Source organism: Urocitellus parryii, chromosome 14, assembly GCF_045843805.1.
Source record: "Urocitellus parryii isolate mUroPar1 chromosome 14, mUroPar1.hap1, whole genome shotgun sequence".
NCBI classification, from domain to species: domain Eukaryota; kingdom Metazoa; phylum Chordata; class Mammalia; order Rodentia; family Sciuridae; genus Urocitellus; species Urocitellus parryii.
Window position 1 is genome coordinate 58,234,577 of NC_135544.1, and position 25,038 is coordinate 58,259,614.

Consider the following 25,038-nt stretch of genomic DNA (forward strand, 5'->3'; position numbering starts at 1 on the left):
CACTGTTAAGTTTACCTTCTTAAACATTTTACGTGGACAGTTCATTTGCGGTAAGTATATTTACATTGCTGTGTCCCACTAGAAGATCTGAAGTTTCTAAACTCTGAATAATCGGATTTCTGCAAGTCATTGTCCAAGGGCAGCCCCAGCGATTTGAAGACATGCTTGGTCCTGGGAGCACCAGATGGTCTGGCTCCATGGGTCACCTCCTAGGCTCTTGTGAGTTGGCTGCATCCATTAGCCTGATGGTATGACCATAGCTTGCAAATTGGCCCCCACCTTTACTATGCACCCCAACTTCTTTCCAGTCCAATAAGAGCCATCATTAGCCACTTATTTTGGGCGGAATTTTGTCTCCCCAAAATTTATTTATTGAACTCCCAATTCTCAGTTGCACAGAATGTGATATATTTGGAGAAAGGGTCTTTGTTTTTGCCCTACCAAGGATTGAACTCAGGGCCTTGCACATGATAGGCAAGTGCTCTACCACAAGCTACATCCCCAGCCCCGGTGATAGGGTCTTTAAAAGGGTGACTAAAATGAGGCCATTAAGGTGAGCCCTAATCCAATGTGACTGATGTCCTTATAAAAAGAGGAAGTTTGGACATACAGAGAGATCCTGGGCACACATGTGCACAGAGGGAACACCATGTGAGGGCACAGATAAGGCCACCTTTGAGCCACTGAGTGGAGCCCAGAAGAAGCACCTCTAACAATACCTTGATCTTGACGTCTAGCCTTCAGCACTGTGAGAACATAGATGTCTGCTGCTGAAACCACCCAGGCTGTGGTACCCTGACATGGCGGCCCTAGCAGACGAATACACCACTTATTGGGCATTTTAAAATATATACCCACGTGTAGGATGGTTTTAGACCTGCCTCTTCCTGAATAACTCATCTGAGGTGAATTCAGTGTGCCACGGAGTACCCTGAGCAGTCATCTTGTGACAACTCCAGACCAGGACATCACACCACTTGGTTTCTGTGATGTGGTTTTGGTTTCCCCAGCCTCCACCCTGGGAAGCCACATAGGGGCCAGTGGGAAAGTTCTGGGGAAGTTGCATCAGACCTCCTGGCCCCGGAGCATCTAGGGCATATTTTGTCCCTTCCTAATTATAAAATCTGACATAACTTCATTGAATTTTCATTCTCAGCTCTTCAGTGTGGGGACAGTAATGCCTACCTCCTGGGTGTCTGAGGGTTTCAGGGGATGAAGTGTACAGAGTATCTGAGGAGCAGAAGGGAGTTCAATCAGTGGGAGCTGACGGATGATGGACCCAGCACTCTCTTTCAGTCTGCTTACGTATGCAAAATACCGCATTTGTCCCGGTTAGTTGAAGAGGCCTCTTACCTTCAGCTAGGACTTCACATCTGCTAAGGACATGTTGATTTTTGATTTTGTCATGTACAGTGTTACTCTTGCCAGCTTTGCAGCTGCTGTGGGTCATCCATAGGCAGAGTGACCCTGCAGAGCTGAGGAATGGCACCGGGTGCACTGTCATTCAATAGTCCTCAAGTCTTCCTCTTTCTCACCTCTGATGCCAAGAGGCCACTGAGTCCTGTCCATTTTATTTCTGTCCTGTCTTGTGTCCGAACACCCTCTTCATCTTGGGCCTGGGCACAGTTCAGGGCCCTCTCTCTCACTGGGACCATGGCCGCCTCACCCACTTCTCATCTCCAAGTTCTTGTTCCTTTCCAGTACGTTCTTCACACTCTGATGGAAGCATCTTATGAAAATGCAGAAAGCACCCACCCTCGCAGACACACGAAGGTCTACTAACTGTGCTAGTAGTGTTCAACTTCTTTACGTCATCTCAAAGTTGGATCTTGCTTTTGCTTTTACCCAATGAACATTTTTAAACAAAATAATAGGTAAGCTACATGTGGTGGTGCATGCCTCTAATCCCTGCGGCTCAGGAAGCCAAGGCAGGAGGATCCCGAGTTCAAAGCCAGCCTTAGCAAGTGAGGCGCTAAGCAACTCAGTGAGACTCTGTCTCTAAATAAAATACAACCTAGGGCTGGGGATGGGGCTCAGTGGTTGAGTGCCCTTGAGTTCAATCTGGTACCAAAAAAACAAAAACAAAACAATGGGTAGATTCTTTCTTTTGGTGTAAATTTCCCCCAAATAAACTGCACGAATGAAAGAGTTTGTATTTTGAACTTCTCCATATTCATCACCTTCCGGATCCGTAGAGTGAGTTGGGTCCCCACATACACAGATCAAATGCCTTAATGAGCAGCCCAAGTTCACACTCTCTGTGGTTTCTTGGGACAATGGGGAATCAAGACGTCAAGAAGCCAAGAGCAAGGAAGACAGGCAGCAGCCGGCCAGGTTCTGTGGAGGGAGGGAGGTTGGCCTCTCGGCTCAGCCTGGGAAGACTGTGGACATCAGAGCCTGAGCCAAGGTGATTGTGGCAGGGAGCTGTGGGAGGTACCTGAGCCAGGCAGCTGACTGCGAGGAGATGGTGAGGAGCAGAACGAGGAGCAGGAAATTGGGAAGGAGGAAGGCAAGGCAAGCACGTGGCCTTGAGTTGGTCTCCGTTGAGTAAATGGGGCTCCCTCCCCTGCCAGCAAGGGAGCCGTTCAAGAGCCTCCATCCGTCTTCCAGGCAGCGCTTGTCCTCCAGCTCCTGCCTCCATTGGTCAGGGTTTCCCCAAGGGTCAAGGCCGCGCATGTGTGAGTCTCAGTTCATTCCCGTGACTCTGGGAGGTCGTGAGCCATGTGCAGAAAGTAAGAGATGGCAGTGCGGCTGGGCTGATGCTGCCAGGTTGCTCCTATGGGGACATGGTTGCCACAGCCACCGATGGAGCAAGAGGCAGCTGAGAGGACCCCATGCACAGCCCAAGACCTGCCAACACACCTCCTGCAGCCCACCCCTGTCTTTTTCCAGGAGGAGACAAAGCTACTTCTGAGATTCGTGACACTGCATTTTCCCTCACTTAGGCATTTGGCAACTATTTACTGAGGTCTGGGGTCGTGTGTCAGGCACTAGGTAATCTAGATAGAAAGCCCTATTGAATTGCATTTAGGAATTTGCAGAGAATCACTTGCTTCCCTATTGGGTGCACACATCTTCTGAAACTCTGGGTTTCTGGCTGTTGCTGGTCATGGTGTGAGACCTCAGAGCGGCCCACATGGGAATCTGGGGATAATCTCTTCGGGAGGTTTTGATTTATAATTCATCTCAGATCCCACTTTCACAGTAATCAGCAGGAGGTTATCAGAGACTCTGTGTGCTTAGGCCACCAGTGGGGAACCTTGGTGCCAAGTCACAGAGTGTCCAGCCCCACCCCAGGGACGGTAATAAACACACTGGTGGAGTTTTCTTCCTTTGAAGTTCTGACAGGCCGTCCTCACATGGGTATCTGCGACTGCCAGCATGTGTGTCGGGCTTCCTTCAGTTCCTGCTCATGCTCACCATTGTGCCAGGGACAGTCTCTATCTGTAGATGATGGCTGTCTGGTATGAGGCCAACCTACCACTCCAGTGAGGCAGATGCCCTCCTTCTTTGCTCATTTGTTGGACCTGAAATTGACCGTCTTTTCTTGCTCACTTAGAGCCCCACCAGTTTCTGAATGGACAAAGGCCAGCACAGGTAGGACACTGAGCCGACGCAGACTACCTGTGGCCATCCAGGTGCCACTGCATCAAAGTGCATGGGCCAACTGTGCAAAGACAGAGCCTGCCTGGCTTCTTTGCCAAAGGGGCTGCCGTAGCTCTGAGCTGTAGCAGAAGCTCCACACTCTATCCTATTTCATGCAGGGGCTGGTGGGGCCCAGGCAGGAAGGAGAATTTGACCTCTAGCTTGTAAATATTTACTCTTTGTATCCTGCTGAGCTAGAAACCAGGCATGTGGTAGTTAAAATAATAAAAATAGGGTCACCCCCAAATTACTGATCTGCTGCCTTTCTCCTGGGTCCTAATGACTGTAGACACTGCTGCTGAGCATGGGCCATCCACTGAGACCATCATTCTCTTCTCTTAGTAAGCCTCCTCTTATCATTTCTCCATCACCACTGAGCAGCCTGGTTTGGGGTGCTGTGGCTTCTTCTACTTTAATGACACTAGTGTCCTCCTCAGGCCTGTGTTTGATGCCAAGGAAACTTATAAGCCCTGGCTATTGCATTGGTTTCCTGGGGGCTGTCACCAATAACTGTATACACTCCAATGGGTCACATGGTTCTGACTGAACAAAAGGTGGTTTTCCAAAATGCAGACAGACTGGCAGAAAGATCTTCCCCCTGCTTCTGTCTGGAGACTTGCATGAGATGCCCACTGGGCCCTGGTCAGCTTCATCAGGGTTTGCAGAGAAGCCATGGGGAGGGGTTATGCAGCCTCTAGTGAACTGGACATTTCTCCATTTTACAGAAAACAGGTTGACTGAGGCCAGGAGGTGTGAGTGACCCACCTAAGGCACACTTCCTGGCCTTGCTCCTGGGGCTCACACCACTGCCCTCCTCTGGAAGTTTCACTAAGGAATCGCCAATACAGGGAAGCTTCCAGAGAAAATGAATCCATGACCCCACCACAGCCAGGTGACCTCAGGAATCCTCTGCTGAAGAATTCACCTCAGGCCAGGATTCCATTCTGCAATCAGTGTGTCTCACCGTGTCCACCCACACTGGGGACACATACTGTGCAGGCTGGTGGAGAGCAGATAGCCTGCTCTCTTCCTGTTAGTCTCTGCTCAGGATGCCACAGAGCTCAGAGGCCCATGGCAGCACATCACAAGTGGGGAAGAGGCTTGAGTTGGGCCCATTCTGGTTCTGAACTGGCACTGTGAGTGGCTAAGAGGAGCAGAGCCAGCTCCCCTGGTGGCAACCAGAGCTCCCTGGGTGGACTTGGGCCACCTTTGCCTAGAGAACAGCCCATAAGGTGGGCTACTCCCCTCCCTCCTGCTGTGCCCCAGCCCCCACTCACCCCTCCCTCCCCCTCAGGAGGTCCCTGGGCCACCTGGTCCTCTGAGCCCTTGAAGGCCCCAGGCCCTGCCCAGCAGCCAGCTCCTCTCAGCACCTGCAGCCCTGGGTCCTCCTCCCTGTCCAGGAGCCTGCACTCAACCTGTCCATATGGGCACAGCTGAGGATCAGTGCCCCTGCCCAGAGAGCCCCCGAGGGTCTCCATTGTTGGCTGTACATTCCACAACCAATATTAACATCAGCTCAAACCAAAGAAAGGAAACTTCTCCAACAGCCCCAACCTCCAACAGAGCACACTGGTTTTCTTTTCATTTTCTCTCTCCAGCTCCATCCATTTGCCGGCTCAGGCTTTGCAGTTTGATTCTGTCATATCCCCCCATCTAATGTTATTATTTCACAAGTGTTTTCCACCCTTCTCCTGCCTTTTGTGTAATTATGATTTTGATGACTGCATCAGAGTTTCTCAAGGGAGCTCTGAGAAAAGACAATTCTTCCTCTGACTTCACTCCGCAGTCCATACAGAAGACTCACGTGACCATAGGCGGCAGCGGGGCTCCTCCACACACAGACCAAACAACTGTCAGTTCTGCAGTGGACAGCAGTGGTGTGCTCACTACTGCAATTCTGACCCCATCAGCCTGGAGCCCGAGACCACACAGGTGGAGGGCTCAGTCCTCCAGAAAGACCCTACATTCTTTGTCAGCCTCAGGGCCTAGTGGGTTTCACTGTTTCTGACTAATCAGCAGTAAGTTAGGGTTCCCATGAACCCCCACCTTTGGTGCAAAGAATTTGCTGGAGTCATTCATGAAACCAGAGAAATACTAAGTTTGCTGGTTTATTATGAGGAATATAACCAAGGTAGAGGTGAGGGATGCTCAAGGTGACGAAGGTGGCAGGTGGCTCAGAGCTCACAGGCCTTCGGGTACATTCCCCTTGGAGCCTCCATGTGTTCAGCTCTCCAGAGGTAACCCGAATCTGGTCTTTTGGGGTTCTTAGGAAAGCTTCATTATGTAGGCATGATCAATAAGTCATTGACCATTGATGATCCACTTAACCTCCAGTTGATCACCAAGGGGGAGTTTGGGGACTGGGCCTGAAAGTCCCAAACCTCTAATCCTGGCTTGGTCTTTCCAGTGACCAAGCCCTGCTCCTGAAGCAATCTAGGGGCTGCCAGCACCAGTCATCTTAGTAGCACATAAGAAGATGTTTATCACCTTGGAAACTGCAAGGATTTCTCAGTTCAGTGCCAGGAAACAGGGTGAAGATCAAATACGTATTTCACAATACCACAGGGACACATTGTAATTTGCCCATTCTTTTTGCTGGTGAATCTCTTTTCCAACCATGGTAAATAAATGCACAAAGCTTTCCCCATCTTGTGAAAGTTTTCCTAACAATAAATTCCCAGAAGTTGGATTAGTAGGTCAAAAGGTGTGGACATTTTTATGACTCTTAAAAATTCCAGCCAAATTGTTTCTCCAAAGTTACACTAATTTATATTTACGTTATAGATTTTAAGATGTTCCCCACACTCAGGAATCTGCCTGTTCTGACCACTTCTCACCACCTACCCTCTTGGAAAGGTGGAATACATCTGCTGATGGAAGGATTGTTCTCTGTACCCGCAGTGGGCAGCAGAAACCCATGCTCCTATGGCTCCAGCTAACTGGGGATGTTAAAGGACCCTGTTGTGACTGAAAGTTTGTGCCTTACCCCAGCCCATGCAAATTCAAATGTTGAAGCCCTAAGCCTTAATGCGATATATTTGGAGTCTGAGCCTTTAAGGAGATATTTAAGGTTAAATGAGATGATAAGGGTGGCCCAGTCCCATAGGACCAGTGTCCTTACAAAAAAATGGAAGAGACATCAAGAGAAAAGGCCATGTGAGGACACAACAAGATGATGTCCTTCTGCAAGCCAAGAGGAGAGGCCTCAGAGAAACCAACCCTGGTGGCACTCTGGATCTTGGATGTCCAGACACCAGGTTAGGCTGCACATTCTGGGGTCTTCTGACACGCAGCCAGAGCTGACTTCTACAGTCCTGCAGGATCCTCCTAGTCACGACCGCAGTCTGGGCCCCAGAGTGACACTGGCTAGTTTTCCAGCTTCCTAATTTGCAAGGCCCAATATACAACAAAAATGCAGGGTTCTTTCTCCAAAAAGCAAGAGAAAGCTGTCCCGTGCTGCCGTGCTCTCTCGACAGTCACAGTGGTTGTATTTGCTGTTTGTATTGGGCATCCACAGACACAGGGACTTGTGAGCCAGTGCAGACCTTGTGGGACCTGGGCCCCCACCTGTGCCTCATCACGTGACTGTCTCTAGTGGAGGTAGAGTGGAGGGAGCAGGTGGAGGTGAGAAGGCAAGACCCATTCCCAAGGGTGAGGGGTCAGGGGTCTGCTCATGAGCTGAGGATCCATCATCCCCTGGGAAAACACAAATTCAAAGATCAATTTATGACCAGTTCTGGGAGAGGGGCTGGACACACACCAGGAGTGCTAGCCTGGGTTTTCTCCTACCTCTTGGGTCAGGAGGGTACTAATGGAAATGTTCATCAAGTTAGATGCCAGAGTACTACTGATAGCCATTTTGTTACCAAGTCTAAAAAAAATATTATGTTCTGCATTTAAATGAATTTTCCGTTCAGGTCTCAGGGATCCAGGCCTCAAGTAACTCAACCCAGTTTTGCAGGTCTTGAAAGCAGGTCCCTTTTCATTCCTTGACCCTCCTATTGACAGGCTGGCTTTGCAGATGCATTTCAGCCCCTGGTCCTTAATACAATGCTCTGTGAATTTTGATACCCTCCTTTCTTCCTTCTGTGTCATGGGCCTGAAGATGAAGCAGGACTTGCCCTGGGGCCTTGGAGGATGTGTGGACTTGGAGCCACTTCCTACTGGTGGAATGGTCTTGAATGGGTGACCAAATCACCCTAGTTTGGGTTTTTGTCTGTAAAATGGTGACACTATCTGTCCCAGGGGTGGGAGGCCACTGAAGGATCACAGGGCATTTGGCAGTGTGCACTTGAGAAGGGGAGATCTGATGCTGTTGTGAGCAAGGGAGAAAGGCTGTGGGCAGCAGGGACTGCGGAGCCCAGTAGCTGAGCTGCCCCTGCTATTCGGGAGCTGCTTCCTGTGCTAATAGGCATGATGATTCTACTTCCTGAGGTTGCTAGGAAGGATAAAGGAAGCAACTTCTTTTAAGAAATAGGGACTCAGTTTGGCATACAGTAGATGTTTAATAGAATCTCCTTTCCTGCTTCCCCTGCTGGAGTTCAGCATACATGTGACTGACTCCCTCTGCCGCAGGTTTAAAGGACAGAGCACTAGAATATGGGACAGATGGCCTAAATCCGTCCTTATTTTATGCTTCAGGCAACCTCTTATTGTTCTGGGCCTCCATTTTCTGGTCCTTAAATGAGATTATGAATCTTCTCCCTCCCTACTTTCCAAGAGTATTTAGGTTGGAATCAAATGGATGTGGAGTATACAGTGACCCAGGGTTGTTAACACCAGTGCCCAGGGTTAAGTCACTAAACATCAGAGAGAAAGCTTGGCCTTCTTCCCACCACACACAGACGTGCCTAGCTGGAATGATAGGTGTGCCTGGTGTGTTTGGGGAAAACAGCGGGCTGGTCAGCTCACATCTGGAGCCCCCTGACTTAGCCTGAAGATGACTTTTTATGTACACGAAGGACAATTTTGAAGAGGGGACAGACAGAGGGATGGGGTGTGGACAGCAAAGCGAGGCAGAGCCAGCAAGAAGACTGCAGGAGACATGCATGCACAAACCTCCTAGCCCAGGCAGAGGCCTGAGGTAGTCATTCAGACACTGGTCATACATCATTAGGATCCAGCAATCAAAACAGAGCCAGAAACTGAAATTGAACGTGATTCCCACCAAGCAGCCAGAGTCCAGCCTGCGCATATGAGGGGGGAGCTCGCTACCTTCAAAACATGTTCCACATCTGGGTCTCTGACTGGTACCAAGTCTTCTCTACTCTCCATGTTTTCAGGAGTATGGCAAAGTCCTTCAGGCTGGGGATTCTGGAACTGAACTTCCAGGACCCTAAGTCAGTCTCCCCTGTCTCTCCTAGCCATGTGGCTGAGTGAGTTACTTAACCTCCGCATGCTTCAATGTTCTTGTTTGGAATAGAGGATGCTAAACATACTCAGAGGCTTCATACTTATCTCACAGGGTAGTTTGGAGAGGTAGTGTGCTAATGTGGAAAGCCCTGAGAACAGTGCTTGGCATACAGTAAATGATCCGGAAACGCCAGCTATTATTGTAGTCGATGATTGATTTTCCTGTTTGTGAAAGTATAAAAGTTGAAGAATATTTAAAACACATTAAAAGTAGATACACCAGGCACAGAGATAAATGAACTGTTTGCATAAACACGAATTAAAAGAGTCACACTCAAGTAAGAATTGTTCTCTGTTGAGGACAGCAAACATCTGGAAGGAATTACGGGGAGAAGAGGGTGGGTGGTGGTGGAGTGTGAGCAGAGAACACTCGGTGACTGTTGGAAGGAGATAATTCACTCTGGAGTGTGAGGCCAGGCCAGGCTTAGACAGCACAAGCAGATGCCCAAAGGGTATTCACCTCCTAGATGATGTTCCCATTAGCCTTGGCTCCTAAACTGTGTGCATCATTCCTAGGAGGGAAGGCATCGCCTTGACGAGATCACTTCTGAAATTCAATTCGTACTAACAACAAGGTCCCATTTTATATCTATGAAATTAACAATTTGAAAATTGTAATACACTGTGCAATGAAGTTGACACAATTAAAAGTCTAAAATATACGTATCAATTCATATAATTTGGGGAAGTCATTTAGCTGTGATTTTTAAGTCATAAAAATAACCATGCCTTATGACCAATTTCTGGGGATTTATTGCTAGGAAAAAAAGAGAAAACATTTCAGTATTTATTTACCATGATTGAAAAAAAAAAAAAAAAGATTACCCAGAAATAAAATGGGCAAATTACAGTGTGTTCCCTTCAGGGACTCTTATGCAAAATCATAATTACACAAAAGACAGAGAGAAGAGTGGAAAACACTTGTGAAATAATTATAACATTAGGTGGGGAAAAAAACACCCAGAATCAAACTGAAAAGCCTGAGCCGGCAAATGGATGGAGCTAGAGAAAGAAAACCAGTGTGCTCTGTTGGAGGTTGGGGCTATTGGAGAAGTTTCCTTTCTTTGGTTTGAGCTGATGTTAATATTGGTTGTGGAATGTACAGCCAACAATGGAGACCCTCGGGGGCTCTCTGGGCAGGGGCACTGATCCTCAGCTGTGCCCATATGGACAGGTTGAGTGCAGGCTCCTGGACAGGGAGGAGGACCCAGGGCTGCAGGTGCTGAGAGGAGCTGGCTGCTGGGCAGGGCCTGGGGCCTTCAAGGGCTCAGAGGACCAGGTGGCCCAGGGACCTCCTGAGGGGGAGGGAGGGGTGAGTGGGGGCTGGGGCACAGCAGGAGGGAGGGGAGTTGCCCACCTCATGGGCTGTTCTCTAGGCAAAGGTGGCCCAAGTCCACCTAGGGAGCTCTGGTTTCCACCAGGGGAGCTGGCTCTACTCCTCTTAGCCACTCACAGTGCCAGTTCAGAACCAGAATGGGCCCAACTCAAGCCTCTTCCCCACTTGTGATGTGCTGCCAGGTGCCTCTGAGCGCTGGGGCATCCTGAGCAGGACTAACAGGAAGAGAGCAGGCTGTCTGCTCTCCACCAGCCTGCACAGTATGTGTCCCCAGTGTGGGTGGACACCGTGAGACACACTGATTGCAGAATGGAATCCTGGCCTGAGGTGAATTCTTCAGCAGAGGATTCCTGAGGTCACCTGGCTGTGGTGGGGTCATGGATTCATTTTCTCTTTCCCTGTATTGGCGATTCCTTAGTGAAACTTCCAGAGGAGGGCAGTGATGTGAGCCCCAGGAGCAAGGCCAGGAGGTGTGCCCTAGGTGGGTCACTCACACCTCCTGGCCTCAGTCAATCTGTTTTCTGTAAAATGGAGAAATGTCCAGTTCACTAGAGGCTGCATAACCCCTCCCCATGGCTTCTCTGCAAACCCTGATGAAGCTGACCAGGGCCCAGTGGGCATCTCATGCAAGTCTCCAGACAGAAGGAAGATCTTTCTGCCAGTCTGTCTACACCTTGGAGAACCACCTTTTGATCGAGCAGCACCTTCTAGGGGATGCCAACAAACTAAACTGTGTACAGAAGAGGGCAGCCCAGATGTTTGGAGGCTAGAACTAGACTTGAGCAAATAAAGGAACTGCAGACTTTAAACCAGAAAAGTTACCATGTAGCAAGGATACAAGTATCTTTGAAATCCTGAAGCGCTGTCTTATGAGAAAATAAAAAATTTTCCCCAGTCCTATACACCACCAAAGAGCAGGATCAGTGGATAGAAACTCCAGGGAGGCAAAAAATCAAGTCTGAACAGAATGCAAAATGTTCTAAGAGAACTAGCTGAAAGTCAAGAGACGAGTATAAGCAAAGGTTGGGTGACCACTTGGCTCTCTGACCTTCTTGGGTGAAAGTGCTGGGCTGAGGGGAATTTGAGACAGACTCCAACTTCTCCAGCTTTCTGCACCTTGGAACTTAATCCGAGGTGACGTTCCTCCTCCAGGGTGGACACCACACAGTGTGCTTCCAGAAGCATCACTGAAGGATTGCAGTAGCAGATGTTCACATGGCCCAAGAACCCTCGCACCTATTTCCCCTTTCCCAGTGTGAAGTTCTGGAAGGGAACTTACTTTGAATTTTCTCATTGTTTGAACAAGATTTGTATCAAGTTCAGGGTTCTCTCATTTCCAAGATTTACAAGGCAGAATTCTCCTTGTGCCTCAGCTTCTCCCACATCCTACTCTGTCTCTCCCCTGCTCCTGGTTTCCTTTTCCTTCCTTGCAGAGCAGAGCGGGGAGACACGCATCTCTAGACACCCCAGGCAGCAGCACACCTGGCTCAGTGCAGTCCATGACCCCCCAAGAGACACAGAGATGCTGGAGTCTAACAATAAGGTCCCTTCTCTCCGTATCACCAAAGAGCTGTTTATAACCAAGAAAAGGGACCCCAGGGAAAGGATGAGGAGTCCCCAGGATGGCTTGTTTGCTAACAAGAGGAAAAGGACACCTAGAGGGAGATCGGAGGAGCAGAGAGGGACGGTATAGAGATGGAAGACCAGGTTTCCCTGCCCAGAGGGGCCACTGCTGCAGCAGGAGGAAATGGGACCTTGAACTAAGGAGGCCATAAAATAAACACTGTCCCTGTTGTCAGATGGTGTTCCTTTAGGCAGTTCAGGAGGCCACTTGGGGGAAAGCCCAGGCTCCAGAGAGACCCTCTGGGTTAGGATTTGCTTTACTTCCGTGGGCAGCCTTCACTGGTCTCACTGTGAAAGAGATAAGTGCACTGGCTCGGTCCACTTTAGGCTGCTGCCTTAGAGTGGGTACTTTACAAACAACAGAACTGTGGTGCTCACAGACCTGGAGGCCGGGAAGTACAAGGTCAGGGCACCAGCAGATTCAGGGTCTGGTGAGGCCCTATTTCACCAGGTGTCATAGATGACACCTCCCGTGTCCTACATGGCAGAAACAGCAAACAGTTCCCTTGCACCTCTTTTACAAGGTCATAATCTCTTTCCTGAGGGCTTTGACCGCAGGGCTTAGTTGCCTGCTCAAGACCCCACCTCTTAATATTATCACTTTGGCAATTAAGTGATTTGGAGGCGGGGCAGGGTGGGGATCACACCTTTGGAGATTTCTGCCTCCTAAAGTTAAGGGGATCACAACGCCCAATATTAAATGGAGCTGCACAAAACTGCTGTTACACAACCACTTTTCAATGCACAACAGCAGTTTCTTATGGGTCATCTTGACGCAGGAGGTTTAGCTCAGCGGGGCAGTTCACCTGTACCCCTAAGCTACTCAGGATCCTTTAAGTTGCAGAGCCCAGGTCACGTCCCAGACCAATTAAATCGCCATCTCTGCAGTTGGGACACCTAGCTGGGTGAGTCTAAGGTGTGAGCTCCTTTGGGACCATTGAGCTTGGTTAGCCCAGTGCTCCGCTTTCCGTCTCCTTTCTCTTACTGTGCATCCTCGGCATGCCTGACTTGCCTCCTGTCGCCTGAACCTTCCTCCCCAGCAGCGCTCACCTCTCCTCTCCTCCTCCGCAGTGTCCAGGCCCCGTAGCTCCCCGGACGACCTGAAGGCGCTGACTCGCAACGTGAACCGGCTGAATGAGACCTTCCGGGACTTGCAGCTGCGGCTGCTGCAGGCTCCGCTTCAAGCGGACCTGACGGAGCAGGTGTGGAAGGTGCAGGACGCGCTGCAGAACCACTCGGACTCGCTGCTGGCGCTGGCGGGCGAGGTGCAGAGGCTGGAGGGCGCGCTGTGGGGCCTGCACGCGCAGGCGGCTCAGACGGAGCAGGCGGTGGCCCTGCTGCGGGACCGCACGGGCCAGCAGAGCGACGCAGCGCAGCTGGAGCTGTACCAGCTGCAGGTGGAGAGCAACCGCAGCCAGCTGCTGCTGCGGCGCCACGCGGGCCTGCTGGACGGGCTGGCCCGAAGGGTGGGCGTCCTGGGCGAAGAGCTGGCCGACATGGGCGGCGCGGTGCGTGGCCTCAATCACAGCCTGTCCTACGACGTGGCCCTCCACCACACGCGGCTGCAGGACCTGCAGGTCCTGGTGAGCAACGCCAGCGAGGACACGCGCCGCATGCGGCTGGTGCACATGGACCTGGAGCTGCAGCTCAAACAGGAGCTGGCCACGCTCAACACGGTGACCGAGGACCTGCGCCTCAAGGACTGGGAGCACTCCATCGCGCTGAGAAACATCTCCCTCGCCAAAGGTACCCTCTGACCCCACCCCAGCCCACAAAGCCTCCTGGGGTCCCCCCTGCTCAGGCCTCCCTCCTGCACGTCACTCCCCAAGGGCCCCCAGTACATTCCTCAGTCCAAGCTCAACTCCTTCTTTTAAGTCTTGCCTTTCGAGACTGGAATTTTCTGTGGGAATGATCTAACTATGCCTACTTCCAAGGCCTTGCCCAGGTCTCTCCCCTGGGTAAACCTACCTAGGACAGAGTGGACTCAGCCTCTACATCTGTAGGCAGGAGAATGGCCACAGGGGACTAACCCGGGTCTGGGTAGCTAGAGCTTGGAAGCGCTGGCTGTAGCTCCAGGCCTCGGGGCTGCCTGAAGAAGAAGACCTGGCTGCAACCTCAGGTTCAAGTATGGCAATGGTGAAGTTCCAAGGAGTGGAAAATTCCAAACTAAGCTTTCTAGGCAGTTAGAAGGTGTACTCGTACAGGTGAAAACATATTTCATTTAACCATTAATTAGTTTCATTTGTAACTCAAATGCAACAGCAAAAATATGTAGGGCCTCCATTAACCTCCTGCCCTGGGACCCAGAGCCCAGGGACCCGACTTCCCACTCTTCACTTCTGGCTAATCAGCCCCTCCCCAACCCTTCCCTCTCCAATTCCTTCCTGAAGCACATGCTGTCAGAGGTGCCTTTCACGCCACATTGTTGCCCGGTGCTCACACCCCACAGCTCCCCAAGGGCTGTCAGAGTCTTAGACTCCCCTTAGCCTGCCAGTCAGCACCAACAATGCCATACTGATTACCTACTGTCGGTTGGGTACTGCACCCAGTGTATCTCATCAGGCATCTTTCAAACCAGCAGCTATCTGAAGAAGCATCTTGGTCCCCACTGGATTGCTGAGGGAAGCTTAAATAGCTAGTCTGGGTTATAGGACAGGGAGGGAGAGGATGGAGTGGGATTTGAACCTGGCCATTCTGATTCTGGCACCAATGTGTTCTCTGTCACATTCCCCTCTGTCCTGCCTGCCTTCCACCTCCATACGGGGAGCACAAACAGATGTCTGCAGGCACCCAGGCACCTCCTCCTGGGACTGCTCATGAGCTCTCCCCTGCCTCTGAGCTTCCACACTCGGAACAGCGAGTTTTATCCTGGTGCCTTCCATTTGTAAAGTCCTTTGCTCTCTTGTGCATTTTTAAATTTTGAAATGACAAGACAAACTGTGAGGCTGGTTTCAGGCAGGTGTCTTGATGAAGGAGGGGTAGGATTTTGGCTCAAAACAACGAAGGCTCAGGCAGAAGTGCATGATTACTCAGGGCCACGTGGCTGGTAATGATCCAAACTAGGATTTTTTTTTTATTTCAACAGCTTTAATAAGATATAATTTGCATGCCACAGAATTCACTCCTTGTAAATAAGTGTGCAATTCAATGTCCAAGAGTTTTAGTCCCAGCACCCAGAGTGCATTCTGCTGCCCTCAGTCCATTGGTATGCTTCTGTGTCCCCAACCCTAACAATGCATACACAGAAGTGGGGCTCAGTGAACACTCAACAACCATTGGATCTCGAGGCCAGACAATCAGAGGCTCCCCTGCTCCATCTGTCATCTGTTCCTGATCACTTTGAACTCAGGGTCAAAGGAAGGTAAGCTATAGAATTTCTTCTTTCAAATTCATGCCCCTGCTTTTCTGATCTTCTCTGTTTCTTGACCTCCCCTTTCTGTAGAAGTCCACGTAGGCACCTCCTAATAACAGTAGCCACACTGCATTATGACCTATGATGAAAGAGGCACTTTACAGACGTTCATTCCCCTAATAGATGCTCAAAACCGCTAAGTCTCACATCCTGGGAGAGTCTTATCTTCCTTCCTTTGTAGATAAGAAACCCAAATAACATTCCCACTGCTTCTTATGCAGTTGGCAAGTGGCAAAGTCAAGGTCTAAACGTGGGTCTGTGGGGCTCAGAAACCCATCCTGCTCCACAGCTGCAGGCAGCAATGGCAGCTGGAGTGCTGAGGCCGCTCTCTGGGGCTTCTTTTACAGTGTCACTCAGAAGAGCTTCACCCCGTGACCTAGACACTCCTGAGCCACCACCTCGGTGATTAGGGTTCAACATATGGATTGGGGAGGGGGCACATGACATTCAGACCACAGCCCTGGGGTGCCTGGCTCTTCACCACTGGACGCCACTGGGCCCCTCCAGCTGTCAGTGTCACCCTTCATCTGCTGTGTCCCTCTCTCACTGTTGCCAGGTACCCAGTCGTTGTTTTTAGAAAGTCTTGTATTTGGTTTATCTGGTGTAATTTCCCTTCTGCTTTACTGAGTCAGAACTCTACGCTGGCTTTGGATGGTGGATGCTGTACCACCTAAGCTCCCTGGCCTTTCCTACTTCTGTCTGGAGTGACCTCAGGTTCTCCTAAAGGTCTTTAAACACACATACAAACACTCACACACACACATGTGTACACGAACCCTACACATGCACCTATACACATGTACGTGTGACACATGGACACACACGTGCACGCCCACAGGTATACTCACAGTGACACACATGTGCGCATGCACGCCATACCTATGGCTGCCTTTTGCCCTTTTCTGGCTCAGATTCCACAAGTGACTCAGATATGTGTATTTTCAATATGAGCTTATTTTCATTATTCTTGAGTTCTGCTCAAATGTTTTTCATTCTCTCTTTGTTATGCGGTTTTCTATGAGTTTGGTCTGCAGTTTGTCTTTTGCAGATATTCACAGTGGGGCTTTATGTTTTCTGCTTTGTTTTGGCAGCATTGATTAGGTCTGTTGAAATCTGTGTGTGGATTTCAAAGAATTAGAGAATTTAAGATTATCTGAGAGAGGAGGCATCAAGTAGGAGAAAGATAACCAGAGGGGGAGCCACACAGGGAGGGGAGGACTGGGCACTGCCTGGAGGCAGACTTCCCAGGCTCGTTCAGATGGTTATTTGCTAAAATCAAAGTTTTCTAAAATCCCAGTGGAAACAGATCTCAGAAATGATCTAGTCCTGTTTTACAGTGGAGGACTCTAAGGCCCCTTGAGGAAAAATCATTTGCCCAAGTCAAATGCCAAGCCTGTGGCCCAGTTATGGCTAAAAATCACATCTCTTGATGCACAAAAACAAGATTTTTAAGCAGAAATATCTGGGAGCTTCTTTTTCAAGGAAAAAAAATGCCATCTAGGAGAGCAGAGAGTCCAACTGAAGACACATTTTAAAGGGGATGTGGAATGGAATCCAGGCTCTGAGGCCGGGACTTGGGCCTCTAGTTAATAGGGATCTGTTGGGGGGGTTGGCATCCCTGTGAACAGTGCCACGTGTGAACTGGTGGTCCCACTCCATGGAGGCTCAGATGTGTGGACGGGGAGGGGATGCCCGGGCAGGGTGTGTGGCCCTGCCGCATCTGACTCTGCTGCCGCGGGGAGGAGGGCACGCTGTGGCCCCTGAGACTCAGAAGACCACTGCCAGGGCGGTCCCTGCACCTTTCAGAGCTCGAGTCTCCCTGGCTCTGAATGGGACTGGGGGACCCTGTGCTTAGAGAGATGCCTGAGCGACGAGGGCACGGGAACAAAGTGCTCAGGGACAGGTGCCCCAGCTCCAGTGCTAGTGACTCCGGGAGCCCAGAGCAGAGCACTCAGTGGAAAGGCTCCACCCTCCATCAGGGTGGGTCAGTGAGGATCTGGGGTCGGCGTCCATCCCTGTACTGCGGCTTCAGCCCAGGTCGTCTGTGTTCTGGGCAGGTCGTTCCCCCAGTTCCAGCATTCACAGGTCCCCCCCACAGGACCCAGGAAGTGGGGAGGGTTTGCTTCCTTCTCTGTTGCCTGGCCCCCAGGACAACCCTGGTGCGTCTCCCGAAGGCTCAGTCCCTGGTCCTCATCTGGTGGGAAGATGCACTTAGGGAGCGTCTCCCGACAGCCAGGCAGGGCAGGACCGCAGAGGGACACGTGGGCAGGCTGGTGGATAGGCCCTGAGCAGGGCGGGATCCTCCTCCCCGCCCAGCCTCCTCCTCACTGCCGCCTGCCTGGCTGGTGGAGAGGATATAACAGGGGACAGCGTAAGCATTGAGAAGTGACAGAGCTCACGTGGACACCACAGGGAGCAACTGATCTGCCAGGGCTTCCTACTGCCCAGTAGGACTGTCATTCTTAGAATCCCAACCAGGGCTGCGTGAGGCACGAAGCCACAGAGAGAGGGAGCCCCGATGTACACATCACCTGTCCATGTTGGGGACCACAGTCTAAGGGGGGTGACTGTACCCAGGGGAAGGCAGGGGCTCAGGGACACTCCAACAAGGGCACTGCCCAGCCATCTCCCTGCCCAAGGAGCCTGAGGAGTCAGAGCTGTGGGCATGAAGGTGACCTCAGGGCTCAGGGGGAAGGAACTCTGAGAAAGGAAAGGATTTAGCCAACGTCTGGGGACATCACGAGGAGCAGAGTTTGCTGAGGAGGAGGGGAGTATGTGTTTGAAACATCCCCCACCAGCCTGGGCAGAAGATTCAGATGCCGGCCTTGTGCGGGGTCTCCCACGGGCTGTGTCTGAGTGCACTCGGCTGTTTTCAGGATTTGGAGAGATGAATCAGGCAGCAGCGTACACAGTGGGCTGGAGTGGGGGGAGCAGAGACCAGGGGGACTTTAAAGAGGCAGGAGAGAAGCCAAGGACCCATGTGGGAGGTAGAGACATGGGGCCCTCCTCCAGGACAAGCCTGAATGATCCTGGGGGAGGGGACTGAAGGGACAAAGGAAGAGGACTGAAGCAGGCCCCCGATTCCTGAGAAGAGCAGATCCTGGGAATGCATTGCTAGACAGCAGCTGCGGTCCAAAGAGCTCAGGTCCCAGAGGACCAAGCCCCGAGAGGCTCTGGCCGACCTCTAGGCTCTTCTGAGTCAGGCTGGCCAGTGTGGCCTGAGGACGGGACCAGACATGGAAATGAGTGCCCACCTTCACTGACCAGCTCCTTCCAGTTCACCCCTGCCAAGGCCCTCACTAGCCCTACCTGTGTTCCCATTCCTGTTTGGGCAGCTTAGGATCTACCCCCGCCCCCCCCGGGTGAGCTGCCCAATCAGGGTGATCTCAGGGGCACCTGAGAATAGCACGACGCCGTGATCTTGTAACAGAAGCAGTACGAAAAGGCAGGTGTGGACGGCCAGGGCTGGCCTCTTCAAGCTTCCAAAGCCTCCCACATCCGGCGTGTCATGGAGTCCGCACTCCTGCCACAACTGCATGAGAAAGGGCTTCTTACCCCCTTTAACAGAACCAGGACCTGGGCCCATGTTCAACTGTCTCCATGTTCAACTCCCATTTCCCCAATTACCTCCACTCCCTGCTGCCCACCTTCTGGGTTGTTCCACTGGGCAGTCATCCTTTCTCTCTTAGCCGGTGACGCTCCTGGGAAGATCGGTGCCTGTGTCTGTGTTGGTCAGCTTTTTCTCCCTGTGACAAAACAACTGAAATATCACCCTATAAAGAGGAAAGGGTTTGGGGTCACAGTTTTGGAAGTTTCAGTCCATGGTCAAGTGGCCCAGTTGGTTTTGGGCCAGTGACAGGTCAGTGCATCAAGGCAGGAATGCACAGTGGAGGAAGCCACTCACTTCATGGGAGCCAGGAAGCCAAGAAAGAGAAGAAGCCCAGGGTCCCAGTGTCTCCTTCAAGCCATGCTCCCATGACACCACGTCCTCCTATTAAGCCCCACCTCTTAAAGGATCCACTGCCCAATAATGTCAGAGGCTGGATCTAGCCTTTAACACATGGGTCTACAGCGGACATTTTAGACCTAAACTGTGGCAGGTTCACACCTGCACCAGCTCAATTCCTGAAGTCCTGGGCTCCTGAAGAGCAGAGAAGAGTGAGAGGACGTGAGTGTATGGGGTAGGGTCCAGCCTCAGAGATCCAGCAGGTTACCTCTCTCAGCTCCTCTCTCTCCTCAACCTGGAGGGGAGGTTGCCCCATGGAGTCCGGAGCTCTTGTGTCTCTTAGCTTTTCTTTTCATTGGCTGCATGATCTTAAACCTGTTCCAGATTGGTTCTGTGACTCAGTCCTGTGCTCTAAAAACTGGGATGGATATGGCCAGTATTATTTTGCTTTTCTTCACAGACAAGAGGACGATGGCTCAAACCCCAGCCCTCCTCAAATGCTTTGTACAACTCATGATTTTTTTTTAAAAATGTTGATTGCTTTTTCCCTGTGCATGTGCCATTGAACTATTAAACAGCTGTCAACTTTGGTTAGGGTCTGAGGATAGTGCCAACTTTTGGAATGTATCAGTACATCTCGATCTTGGCAGCCTGGTTGTTTTGTGTGTATTAACACCCTCTGATCTCATATGCTCATTAATTCATCAAACATTTATTGTGCAAGACTTCACCGCTACACTGTGAGTGTGTGTGTTGTAGTTTCCTAGGGCTGCCATAACAAAGCCCCACAAACGGGGTGGCTTAGAATAATAGAAACGTATTCCCTTATAGCTCTGGAGGCTGGAGTCTGAAATCGAGATGTGCCCAGGGTTGCATCCCCTCTGAAAACTCTAGGGAGGGTCCCCCTTTGCCTCTTCCTGTGTCCTGGTGGCAGGGGATCCTGGGTTCCTTGGCTGGCAGACGTGTCCCTCCAGGTCTGCCTCTTATCACGTGTTCTCCTAATGTCTCTCTGTTTTCTTTTCTGATGAGGATGCTAGTGATTGGGCCCCACCCCACTTCAGTGTGACCTCATCTGCTGATCACATTCCTAACAAGGGTGAGGAGGTTCGGAGTGGGCATGGATTTGGAGGGGCACTACTCCACCCAGTTCAATAGGTGTGAGTTTTACTGGACAGCCTGAAGGCTGGGCTTCCATAGCAGGGGTAGGATGTAAAGGACAGAGTCCTGCCACAGGGGACTGGACTGTGCCCACAGGACAAGGCCATGTGAGGAGCATGTCAAATGGCACCAGGTTCTGTGCCAGGTGGGTTGTTCCCGCTTTCAGCAGGAACGATGGGTGAGGGATGGTTTCACCAGGAAGGTGGCAGCGAGCAGCCACCTGGGCTGGTGGCTCTCGGAGGTCAATAGTAGCCCTAGGCTGGGCACCTGGGAAAGGCAGGTGCAGCCGTGGGTGGCAGGAAGGTTCTAGGGAGGGAGAAGCGTCTGGCCCTGTGGGTGTGGCAGACTGGACAGTTGCCCTACAGACCTGGATTGAAACCACAGCTCTTCACTGGCCAGCTGGCTGTGTGGCCTCAGACAAGTAACTTCAACAGGCAGCGAGTTGTGGGGACTGAAGCCAACCACGTAGCCAGGATCCCTGCCATGCCGGAGCCTCGCCCCAGGAGGCAGCCCACTCAGGAGCAGTTAGAATCCCAGCTTCCACGGAGTGCCCAGCCAGAAACCCGAGCCTGCTCTCCGTCCTCCTGTGCCCTGCACCAGCCAGAGCCAGGGTCTGTCTCTACATTCTAAACAGGGTCCCCCTGATGCCACTTCCCTACCTGGGCTCCAGCCCCCCACCCCAGGTGGATGGCAGCCTCTGCATCTGCCTACCCCCCGTCCGTTCCCCTCACAGCAGCCTGAACCTTCCTCCTGTGCAGGTCCCACAAGGCTCTTTCCTCAGGCCCCTCCTGGGACTTCTGGGACACTCCCTCAGGCTCCAGTCTGGCACTCAGGCCAGGCCTGTGAGTGACCCCAGCTGCTTACCCCCCACGGCTTGCACAGCACTGTCCTCCCCACCCACCAAGCCCCAAGTTTTCAGTTCTGGGAATATTTCAACAGAATTCACACAGGTGCATTCAAGTAGGTTAGAAATCACAACCAAGAGCCTATCTGTCCTTTATTATTGTTAAGAATGAAGATAGATTGTCTTATAAATAGGACATTAGGCCAGTGGAGTATCTTTTACTTACATGAACCTACATTAATAGGTCATTGGGTGAATACGATGTCTGGGACACGGGACACATAGGCTAAGCCCCTGGAGGGACAGCCCCTCTGCCGGGACCTCTCCCTTTGCTGCCATAGTCATCCCAGGTCACCATGGCGACCACCACAGACTGTGGGCTCAGACCACAGGCCTTTCTTTCTCACAGCTGGAGGCTGGCAGTGGGGATGAGGGCCAGCGTGGCTGGGTTCAGGTGAGGGCTGTCCTCCTGGTCTGCAGACAGCCACCTGGCAGAGAGCACTTGTATACGCTGGGGGCTGGGGAGGGGGGAAGCCTGCCGAGTGCTAGTGCTGGTGTCTCTTCTTATAAAGCCGCTAATCCCATCGTGAGGGCCCCACCCTCATGACCGCCTCTGATCCTAATCCCTTCCCAAAGGCCCAGCTCCTAAAACCATCCACTGTGGGGGGGATGTCAGCATACAGATCAGGAGGGACACGAGTGTTCAGTCCCCGACACCCCTCACTGGCTCCTGTGAGGTGTCACTGTGGGTGCTGCTTCTTCCAGGGGGCCTTTTCTGATATCCCCAAGGCAGAGCTAGGTAGTGTCCCATGTGCTTCTAACACATAAGGCTGACCCTCTCGGCCTCCGAGGTCCTCGCTCCTTCTGCAGACGTCCTGGCCCTGTTCCAGAAAGCACCTTCTCACCCAAGTGCTCTCTTCCCCTTTCAGGGCCACCTGGACCCAAAGGTGACCAGGGGGACGAAGGAAAGGAAGGCAAGCCTGGCAGCCCTGGACTACCTGGACTTCGAGGTAACAGGGTTGTCCTGCGAGGGACCTGGGTACCCACGAGTCCATCCTGCCTCTCCTTTCTCATGGACAGTGCCCATGGCGTGGCTTCCAGTGCTCTGTTCTGACAGCGGAGGCTGTTGGTGTAGCCAGAGGATGGAGCAAACCCCTCTTCTTAGGAAGGGCCAGGACCTCGAGGGAAGGAGTACAGGAGAGGCCCATGGCTCCACCCAGGGCCTCCAGACCAGCCCTCCCATATGCTCTGCCCCTCCATGTTCCCACTGGGCGCCAGCTGCCCCTGCCCCCCCTTGCCTCCTGCTGAAACTGCCCAGGCTCACGGACGTGTCCGGAGCACCTGCCCCTCCATCTTGCTGCACACAGGGACAGCCCTGCAGACCTCAGGTGGTGGGCAGGGCACTCGGAGGCCTTCCAGGAAGACTCTTCTTAGACTCATCCTCTCAAAAGTCTAAGAAGTTAGTTTCTCAAACTTCACCACAGTGTGTTCTTGAGCCACGCAGCACACAACGTTTTTCCAGGACAGGGTAAAGATTTCAGAATGATGGAAGGAAAGGAGGTATAGGGGAGAGGGCCTGGTTATGTATTTTAGGAATTATGTCTCTTAAATCTCCAAGCATGTTGCCAATGCAGCAGACCAGGGGTGGGAAGGAGGAAGCCCCAGCCGGGCCTCCATGCTGGCCTCCCCTCTCAACAGAGCTCTGGAAACCGAATGGAGGGTGCCGGGGCTCCCCAGGCTGTGCAGCCACCTCTTCTGCCTAATGAATCATAGGGTGTGGAGCTCTGGGCACAGCCTGCACTTAGAGTCAGAATTTTGTGGCCATCGGACTCTGGGAACAGATAGGCGGTGTTAGGAGGGGAGAGAAGGAAATTCCATCAGCCCTCTCCGTGGTCCTCCCACCCTCTGGAGGCCACCCGTCCTCTTCCAGCCATTTGACACTAGTGCTGGAGGAGTCATTGCTGGGAGACAGGTTTCTTGTGAAACCAGCTAGCTTTCCAGGCAGGAAGGAACAATTAGTCAGTTAATTGAGGGTGCTCTGCTTTGCAGGGATTACTGTGGGCTTAGGTCAGGCCTCCTGGGGGCCCTGGGCGCTCACTTGGTGAGAGCGTTTGTTGATTCTGGCTCTCCATGGTGCAATCAGTGCAGGCAGTGGCCAAGGGGCCTTGTGGCCGGGAGCCCAGGGCTGACTGGGCGGCAGGCCGTGCGTCCCATTTATTGACCTTGCTGATCCCCTCCATCCTCAGCTCCAACGCCTTTCCTATACCGCCTGTATTCATGGAAAGGAAGGGATCTTCTGTTCTTTCTTTAAGTAAGATGGGACACTGCTTCCTCTCCCTCCTAATGGCCAAAGCCATACCCCTCCCTGAGTGCCAGTAAGACCCTTGGATCCAGCCTGAGGTGAGGCCCACCAACCTGGAAGAGCCCAGCTCAGGTCCTTCCTCCGAACTCTCCATGGAGTGCCCTTGGGTAGGTAGGTTACTTAACCTGCCAGGGCGGTCGCTCATCTGTAGTACAGGTGAGATAAAGCCTCCCAATCTGTTGTGAGGAGTAAGTGAGATACTTCATGCCTGGCACACAGACAGTGTTCCCCAAAAGTGTTTGCTGACTCTAAACCTCCAGCAAGCGTAGGTAGAGAGACTTGCTAAGTGGGGCTGGCACCACCAGCACTCATAGCAGAACTGGGCCTTTCAGTTGGGAGGCATCCAAGCCTAACTGGTAAAAGGGCTCATGGGGAAGGTGCATGCTGACCTGTTAGACGCTGCTTTTGTGACATCTTTAAGACTCGGCTTCGGAGGATCGCGGTTGTGTTAGACTGTTGAACCAGACAATGACCTCTAAGGGACTTCCAGTTCTGAAGCTTTGCCATTGTCTCTTCTCTCCCCAGGTCTTCCAGGGGAGAGGGGTACCCCAGGACTGCCTGGCCCCAAGGGCGATGATGGGAAGCTGGGGGCCACAGGCCCGATGGGCATGCGCGGGTTCAAAGGTAATAACGAATCTCGGTGCACCCTGGAGCTTCTCTCTCCGCCAGGCCCCAGGCAGCATGGGAGGTTGGAGGGGTGGACCAGGGGTCTCATCCAGCCTCTGTCCAGCTGAACACTCTTGGGCAAGTGCCTCGATCTCATTAAGCCTCAGTTTTCATCTGAAAACCAGAAATTCTCATGCTGCCTGCCATCTCCGTAGGCCATCGTGCGAATAGAGCAGGTGTGGGTGTGGAGATGCTTCGGAGGTGTGAGGGGCCTTACTAAGGTGCCGCCCAGAGCTGCAAGCAGAGGAGTCCAGTGGGGGCTGCAGGACAGACAGGCTGCAGGCCTGACAGCCGCTCCTGGCCAGTGCTGCAGGCTTCCCGTGTTCTGCAATGCTCCATGTTTCCCAGTATTTTCAACTTAATTCCCTTCTCAGATTTACACGGCCGGTGTTTCCTCTAAGTGCTTTTTCTTCCTATGTCCAGTTCCCTTGTTCAGTTTTAGGGGAATGTCCTGGAGAGTCAGCCCATGTCTTTCCGTTTGCTTTTAAGATTGCCAGACCTCTTGTCAGCACTGCAAAAGATGAGGACGTCTGTTGCTCTTTTCCCAAGTTTTCTGCTCGTCACTGGTTGCAATAGCTCAGAAAACAGTATTAAGAACCATTCCCACGCCCTCGTCTGGGATGGTCTCTTCATC

General features: G+C 52.0%; 1 protein-coding gene across 2 annotated transcripts in view; it reads left to right on the forward strand.

Moving 5' to 3' along the window:
* The window catches only part of Scara5 (scavenger receptor class A member 5), a 106,449-nt gene that overhangs the window by 51,206 nt on the left and 30,205 nt on the right, over positions 1–25,038 (forward strand). For both annotated transcript variants that reach the window (XM_026398896.2, XM_026398897.2), the window contains exons 4-6: positions 13,088–13,762; positions 22,306–22,386; positions 24,264–24,362. In XM_026398896.2, coding sequence (XP_026254681.2) covers positions 13,088–13,762; positions 22,306–22,386; positions 24,264–24,362 — 855 coding nt within the window. The remainder of the gene's footprint in view (positions 1–13,087; positions 13,763–22,305; positions 22,387–24,263; positions 24,363–25,038) is intronic.